At 40.4% G+C, this 17,091-nt stretch overlaps 1 protein-coding gene across 2 annotated transcripts in view; it reads left to right on the top strand.

The window, feature by feature from the left end:
* Positions 1-17,091, top strand: part of LOC117246618 (uncharacterized) — a 28,838-nt gene that overhangs the window by 5,488 nt on the left and 6,259 nt on the right. Inside the window, exons 1-4 of one of the 2 annotated variants that reach the window (XM_078176116.1) lie at positions 566-6,900; positions 7,001-7,063; positions 7,164-7,226; positions 7,487-10,005. In XM_078176116.1, the coding sequence (XP_078032242.1) occupies positions 7,813-9,648 (1,836 nt within the window). In that variant the 5' untranslated portion in view covers positions 566-6,900; positions 7,001-7,063; positions 7,164-7,226; positions 7,487-7,812 and the 3' untranslated portion in view covers positions 9,649-10,005. Of the gene's footprint in view, positions 1-565; positions 6,901-7,000; positions 7,064-7,163; positions 7,227-7,486; positions 10,006-17,091 lie in introns of those variants that run through there. The other variant, XM_078176117.1, reaches the window with a different exon arrangement.

Genomic DNA, 17,091 nt, shown 5'->3' with positions numbered 1-17,091 from the left:
AAGACAGAGAGAGATGCAGGACAGACGGTAATGACAGTAGCTTACAACAACATTAATGAAAGTAATAATAATAATTAATATTAATATTAATAATTAATATTACCTACAGCCTATTAAACATTATTCCACTCACATGACATGCAGGACAATTAATGATGGGCAAATGTGTTTGTGTATGTGTGTGCGTGGTGTTATATCACTCGAGCAGCTGTACATTTAACAGCCACGCATCACAGACAGTCCGCTGAACACCGCAACGGGTTGTGAATGAAATAAACTTAATTACAACATGACAGTCTTGCACGAAATATCATTAACGATATTCTTTGTAGTCACGTAGGCATGTGAATTACAGCGTTTCATTGCAAAGAATGCATGTAATGGGTACACTTGCGCTATTTCTCCGCCATCTCGTTCAAATGAGCCAGACGAAGGGGGCGGGTATTTATACGTCATGGCCTCAAGCTGGAAAAGACTTCCTGTTAGGAACCTCTCGTGTTACCTTACTTATCGCACACCTAACAGATCCCTCCTAACGCCTAACGCTAACTCATTACTAGCAGGAATAAGAGACATGAGACGGCCTTAAAGATGGCGGAGCTCGAACGACTTCCGGTTCAAGTAAGGAGTTAGGAGTTAGCAGTATAAAATAAGAGACTTGGGACGTACCCCCTGACGGCTGGGAAATCCACCAGAGGTTCGTCTGGAAGCTGAGTTCTGTGGAGAGATTGTGACTGTAAACGCGGCCGTGTTGCTGTTTGGAGTACTGCGGTGGGCAAGTGCGGGAATATCGACCGACGGCCTGTATAGGTCCGGACCGGTGTTCCTGCTCTGCTTGTTGCGGTCTCTGGCAGTGGCTGTGTACGTTATCTGAGACGGTCAGAAGTACGCACGTGAATATTAACCTTTATTTTTCCTTCTCTGCTTCTGTTCTGTATACTCTCTTTGGGGCCTGGTAGTCTCTTTGATACATGGCTTCGGCCATGAGGGGTAACGGGGGAGGGGTGCAGGACTGGGAGAGAGGTGAGGACGGATCTAGATCTGTGGGGAAGCGTGATCGCTCGGACACCTCTCTGGAAAACGAAGACAGGAGACTGAAAATGGTAAAGCCTGTGGAAGAATTTAAAATTTTCTTCAAAATGAAGGATCAGGTTGCTGGAGGCTTTAGAGCTGTGAATCCGCTGAAGATTGCTGAGTCTCTTAGGTGTGTTGAAGAGGAAATAGATGCACGAATCCTTCCCAGTGGGGTGCTCCTAGTGATGTGTAGCACTAGAGATCAACTTGGAAGAGCAAGAAAAATTGGGAAAATTGGAGGAAAGAAAGTGGAAATCTCAGTTTCGGAAAAGAAAAACGTGTCTAAAGGTGTCATCTATGGTGTTTGTGCTGATGTGACAGAGAGAGAGATATTAGAAAACATTAAAGGAGGAGAAGTAAAGGAAGTGAAGCGGTTTAAAGCCAAAGAAGGGGGGAACCCAAACTCTCCAGTTTTGATAACCTTTGAGGGGAATTTTCTCCCAGCAAGGGTGTACATTGGCTGTCTGTCATACCAGGTGAAGCAGTTTCAAAGGTCTCCACTTCGGTGTTTTAAATGCCAAAGGTTTGGGCATATGGCTATGTCATGCAGAGGAGATAGGCGTTGCGCCAAGTGTGGAGGTGACCATGATGTAGTGAACTGTGGAGTGTCAACTCCTAAATGTTGTAACTGTGGAGGAAGTCATTCGGCTTCATTTAAGGAGTGTGGCCACTTTATAAAAGCAAAGCAAGTTCAGGAGGTCAGGGATGAGCACAAGATCTCTTATGCGGAAGCTCTGAAGAAAGTGGAAAGGGCTGGTGATGCAAGCACCCTTGGAAAAATGAGAACAGGTGGGCCTTTGATGTCTCAATCGCCTCCATCCATCATAGCAAGGGATGAAATTGTGATAAAAAAAGAATCCTTGATGGCTTTCATTGTTGATGTACTGTACGGGGCTCGAGAAAAGAAGTCCAGATCTGATATAATTAAATGTGTGTCTGAAGCAGCAGTCAGGTTTTTGGGTCTGAAAGTCTTTGCTCCCCAATCTCTATATGACTACATGAGGTCAAGCCAAGAAAAGACAAGCTACATTGACAGGGAGGATGATGAGGACGGAGAAGATATGGATGAGGGTGACTTCATTGAAGATTATGATGATGTTTAAATATTTATGATGTTCTGCATCCTCCAATGGAATGCACGAAGTTTAATCGCCAATGGCCAGGAGCTCAAAAAGCTAGTTCGAGACTGTGAAATAAAACCTGATCTAATTTGTATCCAGGAGACATGGTTAAAGCCTTGTCTAGATTTCATTATTCCTGGATATGTATGCCTGCGTAAGGACAGGAATGACAGGCCAGGAGGAGGATGTGCAACTTTTGTTAAGTCCAATATGCAATATAGAATTTGTGAATGTGATACGTCTTTTGAAAATTTAATTGTTGAGGTATGGAGCCCCCAGGGGAAAATATGCATTGTTAATTTTTATAATCCTTGTAAACCCCTCATTCTATCTGAGCTTGAGAACATAATGAGCAAGGCTAGCAGCTCGCAAGTCATCTGGGTAGGAGATTTCAATGCCCACAACCCTCTGTGGGGAAGTAAGGATAGAGGTACTAACGGGGAAATAATAGAGGAATTGTTAGATAACTCTAATTTAGTTATAATAAATGATGGACAACTGACCCGCTTTGAAATTAAAACTTCAAAAATGTCATGTTTAGACCTGACTCTGGCTTCACCGGCTCTTGCAAGGGTAGGGGAGTGGAGTGTCTTGAGTAAAGACCCAATGGGAAGTGATCACTTCCCAGTTTTATCCAAATTTGGAAGACCTCTCATAAAGAAATCAGAGGACAGAGCCAAACGATTTGATTTCTCTAGAGCAAAGTGGGATAAGTTTGAAGAGGAGATAGCTGCAGGCTTAGAGAGTGTTTGCAGTGATGGGTCAATTGATGATTTTAACGATTCTTTAATAGCAATGATCTTGACTGCTGCTTCAGAAGCAATCCCCTTTAGAAAGATCCCTAAAGAGCGAGCCATAGTTCCATGGTGGAATAGCGAATGTAGCAAAGCTATATGCATGAGGAAACTTGCGTTTAAAAAATTACGTAAGAACCCTTCCCAGGAAAATGTCATAAAATACAAGCGTTATTGTGCGTTGGTAAGGAAAACTGTCAAGAACGCAAAAAGGAAATGTTGGAGAAACTTTTGTGGGACGCTAGGACCAGACACTCCAGCCAAACAATTATGGTCTAGAATTCACAAAATGTCAGGAAAAGTTGTTAAAACAACAATTCCAGTTCTAAAGGACAGGCACACTGAGGCCATTTTTAGTAAAGATAAGGCAGACATGTGTGTTAAAACTTTCCAAGATGTGCACAATTCAAAAAGCCTAGGGCATGAAGGGTTGAGAGAAAGAGAAGAGCTCCTGAAAGCAGATGAATGGAAATTGAATTATGTAGGTGAAAGGAATAGGTCATATAATGCGTTTTTCTCGTTAAAAGAGCTTAAAGATGCAAAAACTGGGTTAAATACTACTCCAGGTCAGGACGGAATAAGCTATGAACTGCTTAAACACGTAGAAGAGGGAGCACTTGAAGAAATGTTGGCACTCTATAATTATGTTTGGGAGGCTGGAATGTTACCAACGAAATGGAAACATGCATTGGTTGTTCCTATTTTGAAGCCCGGAAAAGATCCATCTTCTCCATCATCCTATCGACCGATTGCATTAACATCAGTCATGTGTAAAGTAATGGAAAGAATGGTTACAAATAGGTTGATGCACTTCCTTGAATCTAATAATTTTTTTGTTAATTATCAAAATGGCTTTAGAATTGGCAGAAACACAATGGATTCTGTTGCTGTTCTTGATCAGGACATAAAGAAAGCTATTATAAATAAAGAAGCTGTGATCTGTGTTTTTCTAGATATAGAGAAAGCATATGACTCCATGTGGAGGGAGGGTGTGCTGATGAAGCTGCATGACGCTGGCGTTCATGGCAGAATGTTTTACTGGATTAAGGATTTCCTTAATCATAGAACTATTCAAGTGAGAATAGAAGGTATTGAGTCTGAAATTGCTGAGGTTGAAAATGGCACACCGCAAGGTTCAGTTATTAGTCCAGTTCTCTTTAATGTTATGATAAATGATATCTTTGAAAATGTCCAACAAGGGTTTGGTAAATCATTGTTTGCAGATGATGGTGCCCTCTGGAGGAGAGGGAAAAACATGCATCACGTGTTCTGTCAAACACAACAGGCCTTAGATCAGGTTGTTAAGTGGGCAGACAAGTGGGGGTTTAAAATCTCTGCACCCAAAAGTAAATTTATGGTTTTTGGCCTAAAAAGGAAGGTTCCCCCTCTAAACCTTACAATGTATGGGAGCTCTTTAGAAAGAGTTAGCAATTTTAAATTTTTGGGTGTGTGGTTGGATGAGAGGCTAACATGGAGAACCCACATTGATAAAACTATTTTTAAATGTGAGAAAATAATCAACATTCTTCGAAGCTTAGCCGGATGTGACTGGGGGGCTGAAAGAGAGACATTGCTAATGATATACAGAGCAATTATAAGGTCTACTTTAGACTATGGATGTGTTGTATTTGGCTCAGCCTCCAAATCTGTGCTTGAGAAGTTGGATCGGCTTCAGGCCAAAGCTCTAAGAATATGTTGTGGAGCTTTCAGAACAACTCCAATACCAGCTCTGCTTGTTGAAATGGGGGAGGCTCCTCTAAGAATTAGGAGAGATAAGCTTGGGCTCCATTATTGGTATAAATTGTGTACTATTAAATGTGTCCCATTTGCTAAATGTCTTTTGGAAAACTGTTGGGAATTTGTTGGTAATGAAAGGAGGTCAAACTTCCTTAGTCATATTAAAAAGCTCGCCTCGACCTTTGGGCTTGAAGAAGACAGGATGTGCATGTCTTTCTGTTCCCCTGTCCCTCTCTGGTATATACCTGAACCTGAAGTTCATGTATCCTCTCTTGAAAACATAAAGACATATAATGAGGTTAATGAGTATGTTAATAGTCTCCAAAAAGACTATGTTCAAATTTTTACAGATGGATTTGTGGACCCAATATCTGGAAAGGCTGGTTTTGGAATGTTTGTGTCAGACTTTAATATTCAACAGACCATCCGAGTATCTAACAAGTTGTCTATCTTTTCTGCTGAGCTCCTAGGGATCTTGTGGGCCATGTGGTGGGTGGAGGTTGTTAGACCCCTAAAAAGCATAGTTTGTTCAGATTCTAAAGCTGCCTTGTTGGCCGTGAAGAATGGTGCATCAAGGGCTCGACCTGACCTGATCTTGTGCTGCCACTATAGACTTGGTAAAACTGGATGTAATGTGGAATTTATGTGGGTACCAGGCCACTCAGGTATAGAAGGAAATGAAAGAGCCGACCAACTGGCAAAAAAATCCCTTGAAAAAGATACTGTTGATCTGAATGTGTTTCTTGGGAAGCCTGAGTGCTTTCAAATTAGCAAAGAAAAATTAGAGGAACAATGGCAAAAAGAATGGAGAGAAGACCAACGTGGCAGACATTACTTTTCCCTGCAGCCATCTGTTAAAAGAAGGAGGCTACAGATTAAAACTGGAAGAAAGGATGATGTGGTCTTAATTCGTTTAAAACTGGGGCATTGTGGTCTGGCCAGCAACCTCAAAACAATAGGCAAGAACCTAAATGGTCTCTGCCAGTGTGGGAAGTTGGAGACACCGCAGCATGTAATGTTTGAGTGCAGTACATATTGGGATGAAAGACAGCACATGTTTAGGGAGTTATCTAAGTTGGGTTTTTCTTCATTTTCTTTCAAATCTATATTCTCTTCTGATGCGGACTTCCATCTAATTGGGAAAGCAATAATTCTTTTTCTCCGGTCAGCTGGACTGTATCAGAAAATCTAAACTGAATAGATCAATCTGACCTGTGGAGGGCAGCATTACACAATTTAGTGTACAGCCTGCCGGAATTCCATTAGAAGAAGAAGAAGAAGAAGAAGTACCCCCTGACGGGAAAACTTTGCCCCCGCTCCTATCAGGGATCCCAGCTCACCTCTGCTGCGCCCCAGGTCCACCTCTCCGGCGTAAGCGCTGCCGCCGGGGTAAACGCAGCGGTCGGCTGGTAAGGATGAAAGCCTGTTTGGCTGTGCCTCGCCTCTTTATTTCTCGGCACTCGCTGGACCCTGTCGACGCCTGGCTGGTACCTGTCGTCGGCCCGGATGAGGTGTTCCAGCCCCGCGGCCCCTGCTCTCCTCATCCCTGCTGGCGTGGGGTGAATCTGCGCAACCTGCGGCCTCTGTGTGTGGCTCCCCGGACAGCTAACACGAGAGACTTGTGCATATCCAGTTAAAAGTTCCTTGTAGCGGCTTTAATGTAAAAAATAGTGAACTTTAGCCCACCACACACAATAATTATTGAAGCAGAAATGTTCAGTTTTTCATAAAAGTATTAAACTTCATACACTTATGCATTTTGAATTGGGTTTTGATGGGCACGAATTACAGTAATATTGTATGCAACACAATACATGATGTTTGCCATGTAAATGGTGAATTCTGTGTAGCTGTGAGAAGAAAGTTATTTGAGAAACTAGGCCGCACTTCATAATATTTCTGCAGTACATTTTATCCAAAACATTACTTAGGTAGCTATAGTTAAAACGTTGAATAGAAGAAGAAAATATACAGTTTTTAACTTAAAAACACTACACTATGTTACTGAGTAGTTAAAAAACAAACAGTCAACAATAAGGAAAGTGAGAAAAACTGCATTGTAATACTTTAACGGGGAGCTGTGTGAAATCCGTCTAATAGGAGTAGTTTTGTATCATTTTAAGGAAAGTGATGAAGATGATAGCCAGAGAGAAGAACCTCTTACACTGCCACAGGTAAGACAAAACTACAGTATTAAACAGCTCTATCTCTGTCCTTCACTCTTACAGTTAAATTACAGTTACAATCTGTGTTGTTCCTTTGTGGCTTTCCTAGCAAAGGGATGAAGATGATAGCCAGAGAGAAGAGCAGAGAGCAGAACCTCTCACACTGCCACAGGTGAGACTAAACTACAGTATCATATCATCTGCTCCCGCTATCCCTTCCTTCCTCTTCCTCTCTTCCTCTTTAATGAGTTGTTCATTTGTATCCATTTCAGGAAAATGGTGAAGATACCAGCCAAAGACAAGAGCAAAGAGCAGAATCTTTCACAATGGTACAGGTGAGACAAAACTTAAGCATTCGCATGAGGTTGATTGCATTTTTTAACATTAGATTCATTTATCAGTGGACAAACCATGACACATTCTGCAGTTCATTGACGTGTACACTTTCTATCCATCCTCTTCTGTTTTCTTTCTCATATATTGTGGCTTTTGTTTATCTTCTATGCTAAGTGCAGTTTGCCAAAACAAGGTAATGAGGCAAAAACAAGTGAAACCTAATCAGTTTCAATGCAGTGCTTATTTTTCAATCATTTAGGACAATGTCCCTCAAGAAGTAGACGAAGTCCACACCTCCCATGGACTAGCGGAAGGGCAAAGCATCATCTCAATTATCTCCTTTGCGTTGAGACACAACACTACAGGTGTATTGATGGAAGACCTGCTGAAACTACTCAAGTTACATTCTGCTGGGACTAGTGCAGTTCCAACAAGCAAGTATTTTCTGGAGAAACCATTAGCTGATATTACAGATCAGTTTGAACGACATCATTCACAACAGTGAAAGCCAGTTTAGAGGAAGGACATTTCTTTATTAGTATACCATTAAAAGATCAGCTGAAAGATATTCTTGAGAACCAGGGTATGCATGATCTATGTTTTCGTGCTGATGCCAGTAGTAGGCATGTAATGAAGGACATATGTGATGGCACCTTATATCAGACCTTAAAATCGAACAGTAAAGAGGATTTTCTGTCCCTTACATTCATTGTCCCTTACATTCATTGTGATGGTGTACCAATTTTTCAGTCCTCCAAATTTAGTATTTGGCCAATATTATGTTGTGTTAATGAGATACCCCCTGAGAGTAGAAATAAACATGTACTTTTATGTGCATTATGGTTTGGACCAAAAAAGCCAGACATGTCCTGCTTCTTTAAACCATTTGTTGAGGAGTGTGCCAGTCTTTCTCAAGCTGGTTTTGAGTGGCAGCATCCTAGTGATCAGTCATTGAGACACATGAAAGTGCACACGTTGTGCTGTGTGTGTGATGCAGTAGCAAGGCCATTACTACAGAATTTTAAGCAGTTTAATGGTGAGTATGGCTGTGGAGTCTGCCTTCACCCTGGGATGCAAACAAGGAAAGGAAAAGGAAGCACAAGGGTTTACACATGTCCAGATGAAAAGCCAAGTGACAGAAATCATAAAACCACAGTAGAAATAGGACAAATAGCTGAAAGGGAAGGGAAGACTATATTGGGCATAAAGGGCTCATCTGCTCTTGCAGATTTACCATTGTTTGATCTAATCAATGGAATGGTCCCTGACTACATGCACTGTGTGTTGCTTGGTGTGTGCAGATACATGGCGACTTTATGGATGGATTCTAAAAGCATTTCTGTGCTATGGTATATTGGTGCACAAACAGCAATCATGGACAGACATCTCTTGTCTATTAAACCTCCAGGTATTGTTGCTCGAGTTCCCAGATCTCCAACAGAACACAAATTCTGGAAAGCCCATGAGTGGCAGCACTGGCTTTTGTACTATAGCATGCCAGTTTTGAAAGGCATACTTCCACAGAAGTATCACTCTCATTGGGCATTACTGATAGAGGGCATAAGCATTCTGTTGGGGTCTGAATTAAATGCTGAACTGATAAATCATGCGCATGAGGCATTAGTGTACTTTGTTGGAGGTGTGCAGTCACTATATGGTAAAGAGCACATGACCTTCAATGTTCATTCACTACTGCATTTAAGCAAAAGTGTTGTGAACTGGGGTCCTCTGTGGGCTCACTCAGCCTTTATGTTTGAAGATTTCAATGGGTACCTCCTGAAACAAGTAAAAAGTAGTCATGCTGTACCACAACAAATATGCAAACGAGTGGCATTATCCCGTGCTTTCCCCCGTTTAGCAAAGCAATTCTTAACAAATGCACCTGCAGAAGTTAAAGATTTCTGCAATGACATGAGACAAGGAAACCAGTGTGTCAAGGAGTATAAAAAGTTTACTGAGGTGACTGCCCTTGGTCCACCAAACGTAAGATTAATATCTCTTGGTGACCAAGCTGCTCTCCACACAGTGAGAGAGGTTCCCACAAACTCTGTGGTGAGTTACTACAAGAGAATTGCTGTAAATGGAGACGTTGTTCATGGTCATACCTACAGCAAAACAAAACAAAGAAACAACTCTGTTGTGCTTTTGAAGGATGGAAGTATTTTTACAGTCTCACACTTTATTGACATGGGTGATCAGTGTTTATATGCCATAGGAAAATATGGCAATTGCACAGTGCAGAAGTTAGCCAGAGGTTCTCTCATCAGAACTCAACTGAGCTATATGTCAACTGTCCACTTTCCCACAGGCTTTCACAAAGCCATAAATGCTACTCAAATAGTTAGACCATGTATGTACATGCAGTGTCCACAGTCCAGCTCGATTGTGTGTCGGCTATTGAACACGTATTACTGTAAATGACTGAATGTTAACTAAATGATTGTCACTTATTGATTTTGGGTTTCTGAGCTGAAAAGGAAAGATTTGTGTCTTAACACTTACCAATGTAACAAATGAAATGGCACATCAGAGTGAACAAAATGTCCATTGATTCTTATGTGAAACATTTTGTAATGCATGTTATCAATATTTATGTATTTCGATCTACAGTCCAAAAGAATAGTGGTAAAGTGGTACAACAATTATTAAAGCACTGTCATAATGAACTTGGGTCATGTAAAAAGGGAACAAGTATTGCCATTTTTTTCTTTCTTAAGTAAATGTGCAACTTATGTAATCTGCTGATCTTGTGCAAAATTAAAACTATTTCTACAAGAATGGGATGAATAGTCTTTTTCAATCTCTGCGTTACATTGAATACATTCAACAGGGATTTTGAATATTTGCTGTGTTGATTTAATCATTTTTCCCAACTTAGTGGATATAATTGCTCCTAAAATGTTAAACAATATTACCCATGCATTAATTTTAGGAAAATTAATTCGTTTGATCCTGGTTTTGCAAAAATGCTAAACTTAGCAACATTTTAACAGTCCTATGTCATTACATGTTGAAAACCTGCTTTCAGTCATGCTTTTCCTTTCAATTTTATTATCAGATTATGTTGTTTGTGGCACCACAAGTAAATCTTGTAAGTGTTTTCTATAATACTTATAAGAGTTTAGTTTCACTGATTATTGTCCAACTCATATAAGTTTGATATTACATTTTTCTACGAAGGATATTGTATGTGGAATTACTGTCATACAAGTTTCATTTTGTACAAATTTAATAAGGATCTTATATCTGGTTTCACTGTCATATGCATTACATACAAGTTTCAGACAAAAGATATACAAACTTTATAAGATTTATCTATATCTTTTCCATATGGGTAGAGTTGATAATGTATATATCATTTTAATTACTCCCCTGTTGTGCACCTTAATGTCGAGAATTCTACCTAAAGTTGTTTGATCTGGGAAATTGGGGAACTGGGGATACCTGCTTTGCATGAGATTTCTAATTTGCAAGTAATGTAAGAAATGGGTCCGTGGGATATTACGCTTTTGGGTCAGTTGAGTGAATGAGGCAAATACCTTATTTACACAGAGGTCCTTAGAATTATGTAAATCATTACTATTCCAAATCTTAAAGGCAGAATAAAGAGGGTGGAAACATATGGTTGGAGTAAACTGGTGCCTGGATCGACATTGACTGTAATCGAAACCTTTTCTTACACTGCACTCAGATTCTGAGAGAATGATATACCAAAGGATTGCACTTGTAAGTATTCATTTCTAATGGAAGAGCTGACCCAAGCAAAGCCAGCAGTGAGGTTTTACCACAGTATGATGATTCAATATGAAGCCAAGTTGGTACCTCTGAAGATGAAGCACCCAGCCAGTAAAGCATATTTCGTACATTCGCTGCCCAATAGTAGAACTGAAAATTGTATAGTGCTAGCCCTACCGATTGTCTTGTTCTTTGCATGAAATCTTTGCGCATCCTTGGGGGCTTGCTGTTCCAAATAAATGTAGAAATATATTTGTCCAGTGTATTAAAACACTTTTGAGGTATACAAACTGGAATACATTAAAATGAATATAAGAATTTCGGTAGAATGGTCATTTTTATGACATCAATGCGTCCAATTAGTGACAGTTGGAGATTGTCCCATCTATGAAAATCTGACTTGGCACGTTCTAAAATGGGGCTAAAAATTTTCCTCAAATAACCTTTTATGTAAAAGTGACCTTGATGCCCAAATAGGTCAGGTGGTCCATTTTGACCTTACATTGAAATGCTTTATATCTCCCTGGCTTTAGGGTTGATAGCAAGTAGTTCACTCTTATCAAAATTTAGAAAAATGCCCGTTCACAGCGCAAGTCAAGGTGCTGGTACTATGGCAAAAGTGCAACCATGTAAAGACAAAACCACATATGTTGTGGCTACACAAGACAGGACTTTGAAAGAGGATCAAGATTTAATAAAGCAGAGCAACGCCTCTGGGGGGCGCCAGAGATCGCAGGGGGTGCGCACAACTTTGTCTGCTCTGAGGTTGTGAGGTTACAAAAATTATTTTTGTGCACATTAGATTTATAAAATCCTAATAACACACTCAATAGGTTAATCAAAAACTCTGCATAATCCAAATTAAAACATATTTCTGGTCCACATTCAAATTCATCAAGCTATTTATTACCAACACCTCTGACCTCTGACCCCGCGTAAGCAACCTTCTCTCTCTTCAGGTCAGCTAGCAGGCAAGGCTGGGCTAGACCTGGGTAATTCATCTCCGATTGTTTTCCTGCTGTCAGCATCAATTTATGAATAAAACACCATGTCTGAGAAACGTAAAAGTACAGATGAATCAAATGTATCAGATGTATCAAAGAAGAAAACAAGGCAATATCTCGAGAGTTACCTTGATTTTGGTTTTATCGAAGGACAGGACAGTTCTCAGCATGGACGTCGGAACTATTTTCTGAGGGGGGGGCGGGGGAAGCACACACTTATCAGTGATTAAGGATTTGATTTGAAGTTATTTTATAATAACATGCAGTTGTAAGAACTAGAATGGATGAACACGGCATCTTTATTGTTAAAAAAATGAAACTTTGCTAACTAAATCAAGGAACATAACAGCATTATTTGTAACCTTGAATGAAAAAAAAAAAAGTCTGCACTCCTGCTGACTCATGCATTTCCAAAAGTGGACCTTCTCTCAGTTGACCTACTGATGAAGATTTTAAGCAGGGTCGAGACATCGCTTTCATCCATAAGGTCACTGTGAGCGTTCATAATGGCCAAATGTGTTAGTCTCTCCTGCGTCATGGTGTTGCGCAGCCAGGTTTTCAGCCTGCGCAAGGCTGAGAAAGAGCGCTCGGATGCCGCGACAGACATGGGCAGGGCCAGACAGAGCTTAATGAGCTTCTCCACCTCCGACAGCATGAAGCGGGTTTGGGGCTGCAAGGTTTGCAGGATGGACACAACATCCTGGATGGTGCTAACTTCTCGTCCCCTACACACATCCCTCAGTATGTCCAGCTCAAGGCTTACCCGCTCTTGTGGAAAGGGGGTCAGTTCCGGGGAACCCACATCCACTCGTTTCCCCTAAGCCTCGAGAACTGTCTGCTCTCGCCCTGCAGCTATGCGGAGTCCCTCCTAATCAAAACGCCGCTCCACCTCTGAGCGCAGGAGGTCCTGCAGCCTGACTACATACAGTAGGCTAGCCTATGCCAGATGCCAAGGCTACTGTATGTAGTCAGGCAGGCTGCATATCACATTCAAAAGCATAGATCTATGTATTAATGATATGAAAGAGATAAATGTAAGTCAGACAAATTGAGTTTAAATTCAGATTCTTTATTTTTTTTAAAGCGTAATGCAGTGGGAGGCTGATGGTTCCGACGTCACGATGTGTTATCCAAATAAGGACATGTACGTCACATATAGCATGATGTGATTTCCCGTTGATGAGCAGGATCACTTAACCGTCGCCCGTGAAGTTGTAACTGCACTAGTCTTCTCCTTAAACGACGAGGGCTAATCTGAATGCCATCTCTAACAGAAAGACACAATGCAATTTCTGCCTGTGTTAGACCTTGATTAAAGTACATCCTGATGCGTTGATCAATAATGTGATCTGCCATTTTCACCTCCCTGGGACACCAGTGGCAGCTCTTGTAGGCTGAAATCAGGACAATCACATTAACCAGCGAGCAATCATCAGACTTATTTATTTATCACGAGAAAACAATCTTTGTTTCTTTGTAACAATCTTTGTTATCTCGTGATAACGAATTAGGCTAATTAATTTGTTATCTCGAGATAACAATCTTTGTTATCTCTAGATAACGAATTAATTAATTCGTTATCTCGAGACAACAATCTTTGTTTTCTCGAGATAACGAATTAATAAGTACAATTAATAATACATGGCCGTTCTCGTCTTCCGTACTAAACAGTTAGGTAAGGTGGCTAGGTTAGGTGGTTAGCAGTAATTTTAAGGGACTTGGGACGTACCCTTGTTGTTTCATTCATCCCCAAAACAAATATGCGCGAGCCAGGTAAGCGTCTTTACGCCACTACGTGCTAGAGCTCATGGGAAATGTAGGCTTCATTCCGGCAAAACACTACCGCTTTTGTCCACAGGGTCGCCAAAATCAACTCAAAATGAAAGTTCCTTGTAGGGGCTTTAACTATTACAATGTTAGCTGATAAGACAGAGAGGACAAGAAATACGTTGCACTTAGGCCTACATGTTGTTGGGTGGTGTGCTTCGCAAAGTCAGTCAAAGCTCTGTTGATTTTCCTAATGAAACAATGGACAGTAACTAGTAACGGATAACTGTAAATGTTAACATCACTTACGAGCTGCATTGCATGAGAGTGCGCATACCTTTTTTTCCATCTTGTCAAAGTACGTGTAGGAACGTTTCTCCGCAACCAGTCTCTTTCTGTTGCGTCAGGTGTAACGTTAACGTGTTTTCTTTTTGGCATTGCTGTCTCGTAAAGTTACTGCTCAACAATCCATCCATGCTGTGATGCCACTGCTACAAAGAGCTCGTAAAAGATTTGACCAGAGATACTGGATGAAGGGAGATACCCAACTGTAGGCTTATCCAATGTTAAGAAAACGGTTACTCTTCCTGTCTCCTAAGTGGGCGTGGTTAGCTCTCCCTCCAATCAGAGCCTGTTCTCCCTATATATATATATATGTATATATATATATATATATATATATATATATATATATACAGTATTTATATACTGTATAAATACACAATACAATTATTGTATATATTATACACACATATATATATATATATATATATATATATATATACAGTACAGGCCAAAAGTTTGGACACACCTTCTCATTCAATGCATTTTCTTTATTTTCATGACTATTTACATTGTAGATTCTCACTGAAGGCATCAAAACTATGAATGAACACATGTGGAGTTATGTACTTAACAAAAAAAGGTGAAATAACTGAAAACATGTTTTATATTCTAGTTTCTTCAAAATAGCCACCCTTTGCTCTGATTACTGCTTTGCACACTCTTGGCATTCTCTCCATGAGCTTCAAGAGGTAGTCACCTGAAATGGTTTTCCAACAGTCTTGAAGGAGTTCCCAGAGGTGTTTAGCACTTGTTGGCCCCTTTGCCTTCACTCTGTGGTCCAGCTCACCCCAAACCATTTCGATTGGGTTCAGGTCCGGTGACTGTGGAGGCCAGGTCATCTGCCACAGCACTCCATCACTCTCCTTCTTGGTCAAATAGCCCTTACACAGCCTGGAGGTGTGTTTGGGGTCATTGTCCTGTTGAAAAATAAATGATCGTCCAACTAAACGCAAACTGGATGGGATGGCATGTTGCTGCAGGATGCTGTGGTAGCCATGCTGGTTCAGTGTGCCTTCAATTTTGAATAAATCCCCAACAGTGTCACCAGCAAAACACCCCCACACCATCACACCTCCTCCTCCATGCTTCACAGTGGGAACCAGGCATGTGGAATCCATCCGTTCACCTTTTCTGCGTCTCACAAAGACATGGCGGTTGGAACCAAAGATCTCAAATTTGGACTCATTAGACCAAAGCACAGATTTCCACTGGTCTAATGTCCATTCCTTGTGTTTCTTGGCCCAAACAAATCTCTTCTGCTTGTTGCCTCTCCTTAGCAGTGGTTTCCTGGCAGCTATTTGACCATGAAGGCCTGATTCGCGCAGTCTCCTCTTAACAGTTGTTCTAGAGATGGGTCTGCTGCTAGAACTCTGTGTGGCATTCATCTGGTCTCTGATCTGAGCTGCTGTTAACTTGCGATTTCTGAGGCTGGTGACTCGGATGAACTTATCCTCAGAAGCAGAGGTGACTCTTGGTCTTCCTTTCCTGGGTTGGTCCTCATGTATGCCAGTTTTGTTGTAGCGCTTGATGGTTTTTGCGACTCCACTTGGGGACACATTTAAAGTTTTTGCAATTTTCCGGACTGACTGACCTTCATTTCTTAAAGTAATGATGGCCACTCGTTTTTCTTTAGTTAGCTGATTGGTTCTTGCCATAATATGAATTTTAACAGTTGTCCAATAGGGCTGTCGGCTGTGTATTAACCTGACTTCTGCACAACACAACTGATGGTCCCAACCCCATTGATAAAGCAAGAAATTCCACTAATTAACCCTGATAAGGCACACCTGTGAAGTGGAAACCATTTCAGGTGACTACCTCTTGAAGCTCATGGAGAGAATGCCAAGAGTGTGCAAAGCAGTAATCAGAGCAAAGGGTGGCTATTTTGAAGAAACTAGAATATAAAACATGTTTTCAGTTATTTCACCTTTTTTTGTTAAGTACATAACTCCACATGTGTTCATTCATAGTTTTGATGCCTTCAGTGAGAATCTACAATGTAAATAGTCATGAAAATAAAGAAAACGCATTGAATGAGAAGGTGTGTCCAAACTTTTGGCCTGTACTGTATATATATGTAGATAGATAGATAGATAGATAGATAGATAGATATACACACACATATACTGTGTTGCTGCTGTGGTCCTGCCAGATGCCTCCTGCTGCTGCTGCCATCATTAGTCATTAGTCATACTTCTACTGTTATTATACACATATGATTATTGTCACACATGTATACTGCCAGATATTAATATATACTTTCAACATATTGTATCACAGTAGCCAGAACCATAACTATAATATTATTACTTTCATTAATGTTGTTGTAAGCTACTGTCATTACCATCTGTCCTGCATCTCTCTCTCTCTCTCTCTCTCTCTCTCTCTCTCTCTCTCTCATTGAGTCATACGGATTACTGTTAATTTATTATGCTGATCTGTTCTGTACGACATCTATTGCACGTCAGTCCGTCCTGGAAGAGGGATCCTTCCTCAGTTGCTCTTCCTGAGGTTTCTACCATTTTTTTCCCGTTAAAGGGGTTTTTTTTTGGGGGAGTTTTTCCTCATCTGCTGTGAGGGTCCAAAGGACAGAGGGATGTTGTATGCTGTAAAGCCCTGTGAGGCAAACTCTGATTTGTGATATTGGGCTTTATAAATAAAATTGATTGAATTGATTGATATACACACACACACACACACACATATATATATATATATATATATACACTGTATAAACACAATATACACAATACAAAACATAGTATAAATGTATTAATATATTTTAATAAAGAAAATGCTTGATTGTTGATTGAGTTTATTTCTCACACACACTCTCTTTTATACCCACAGCCATCAGACTTAATAATTCTTTGTTAAATAGATGATCTTAGAGACTTCTTTGAAATTTTCTTTTCAGGGATTAATAAAGTTCTTCTTATTCTTATTACACTGGCTGCTGTGATCCCTCAAAAGTAGTAAAAAACATTTTCAGTATTTACATAAACACTGAAAT

This window comes from Epinephelus lanceolatus, chromosome 16 (genome assembly GCF_041903045.1).
Source record: "Epinephelus lanceolatus isolate andai-2023 chromosome 16, ASM4190304v1, whole genome shotgun sequence".
NCBI lineage: Eukaryota > Metazoa > Chordata > Actinopteri > Perciformes > Serranidae > Epinephelus > Epinephelus lanceolatus.
Note: the sequence above shows the minus strand (reverse complement) of the source record. Positions and strands in the feature narration are given on the sequence as shown.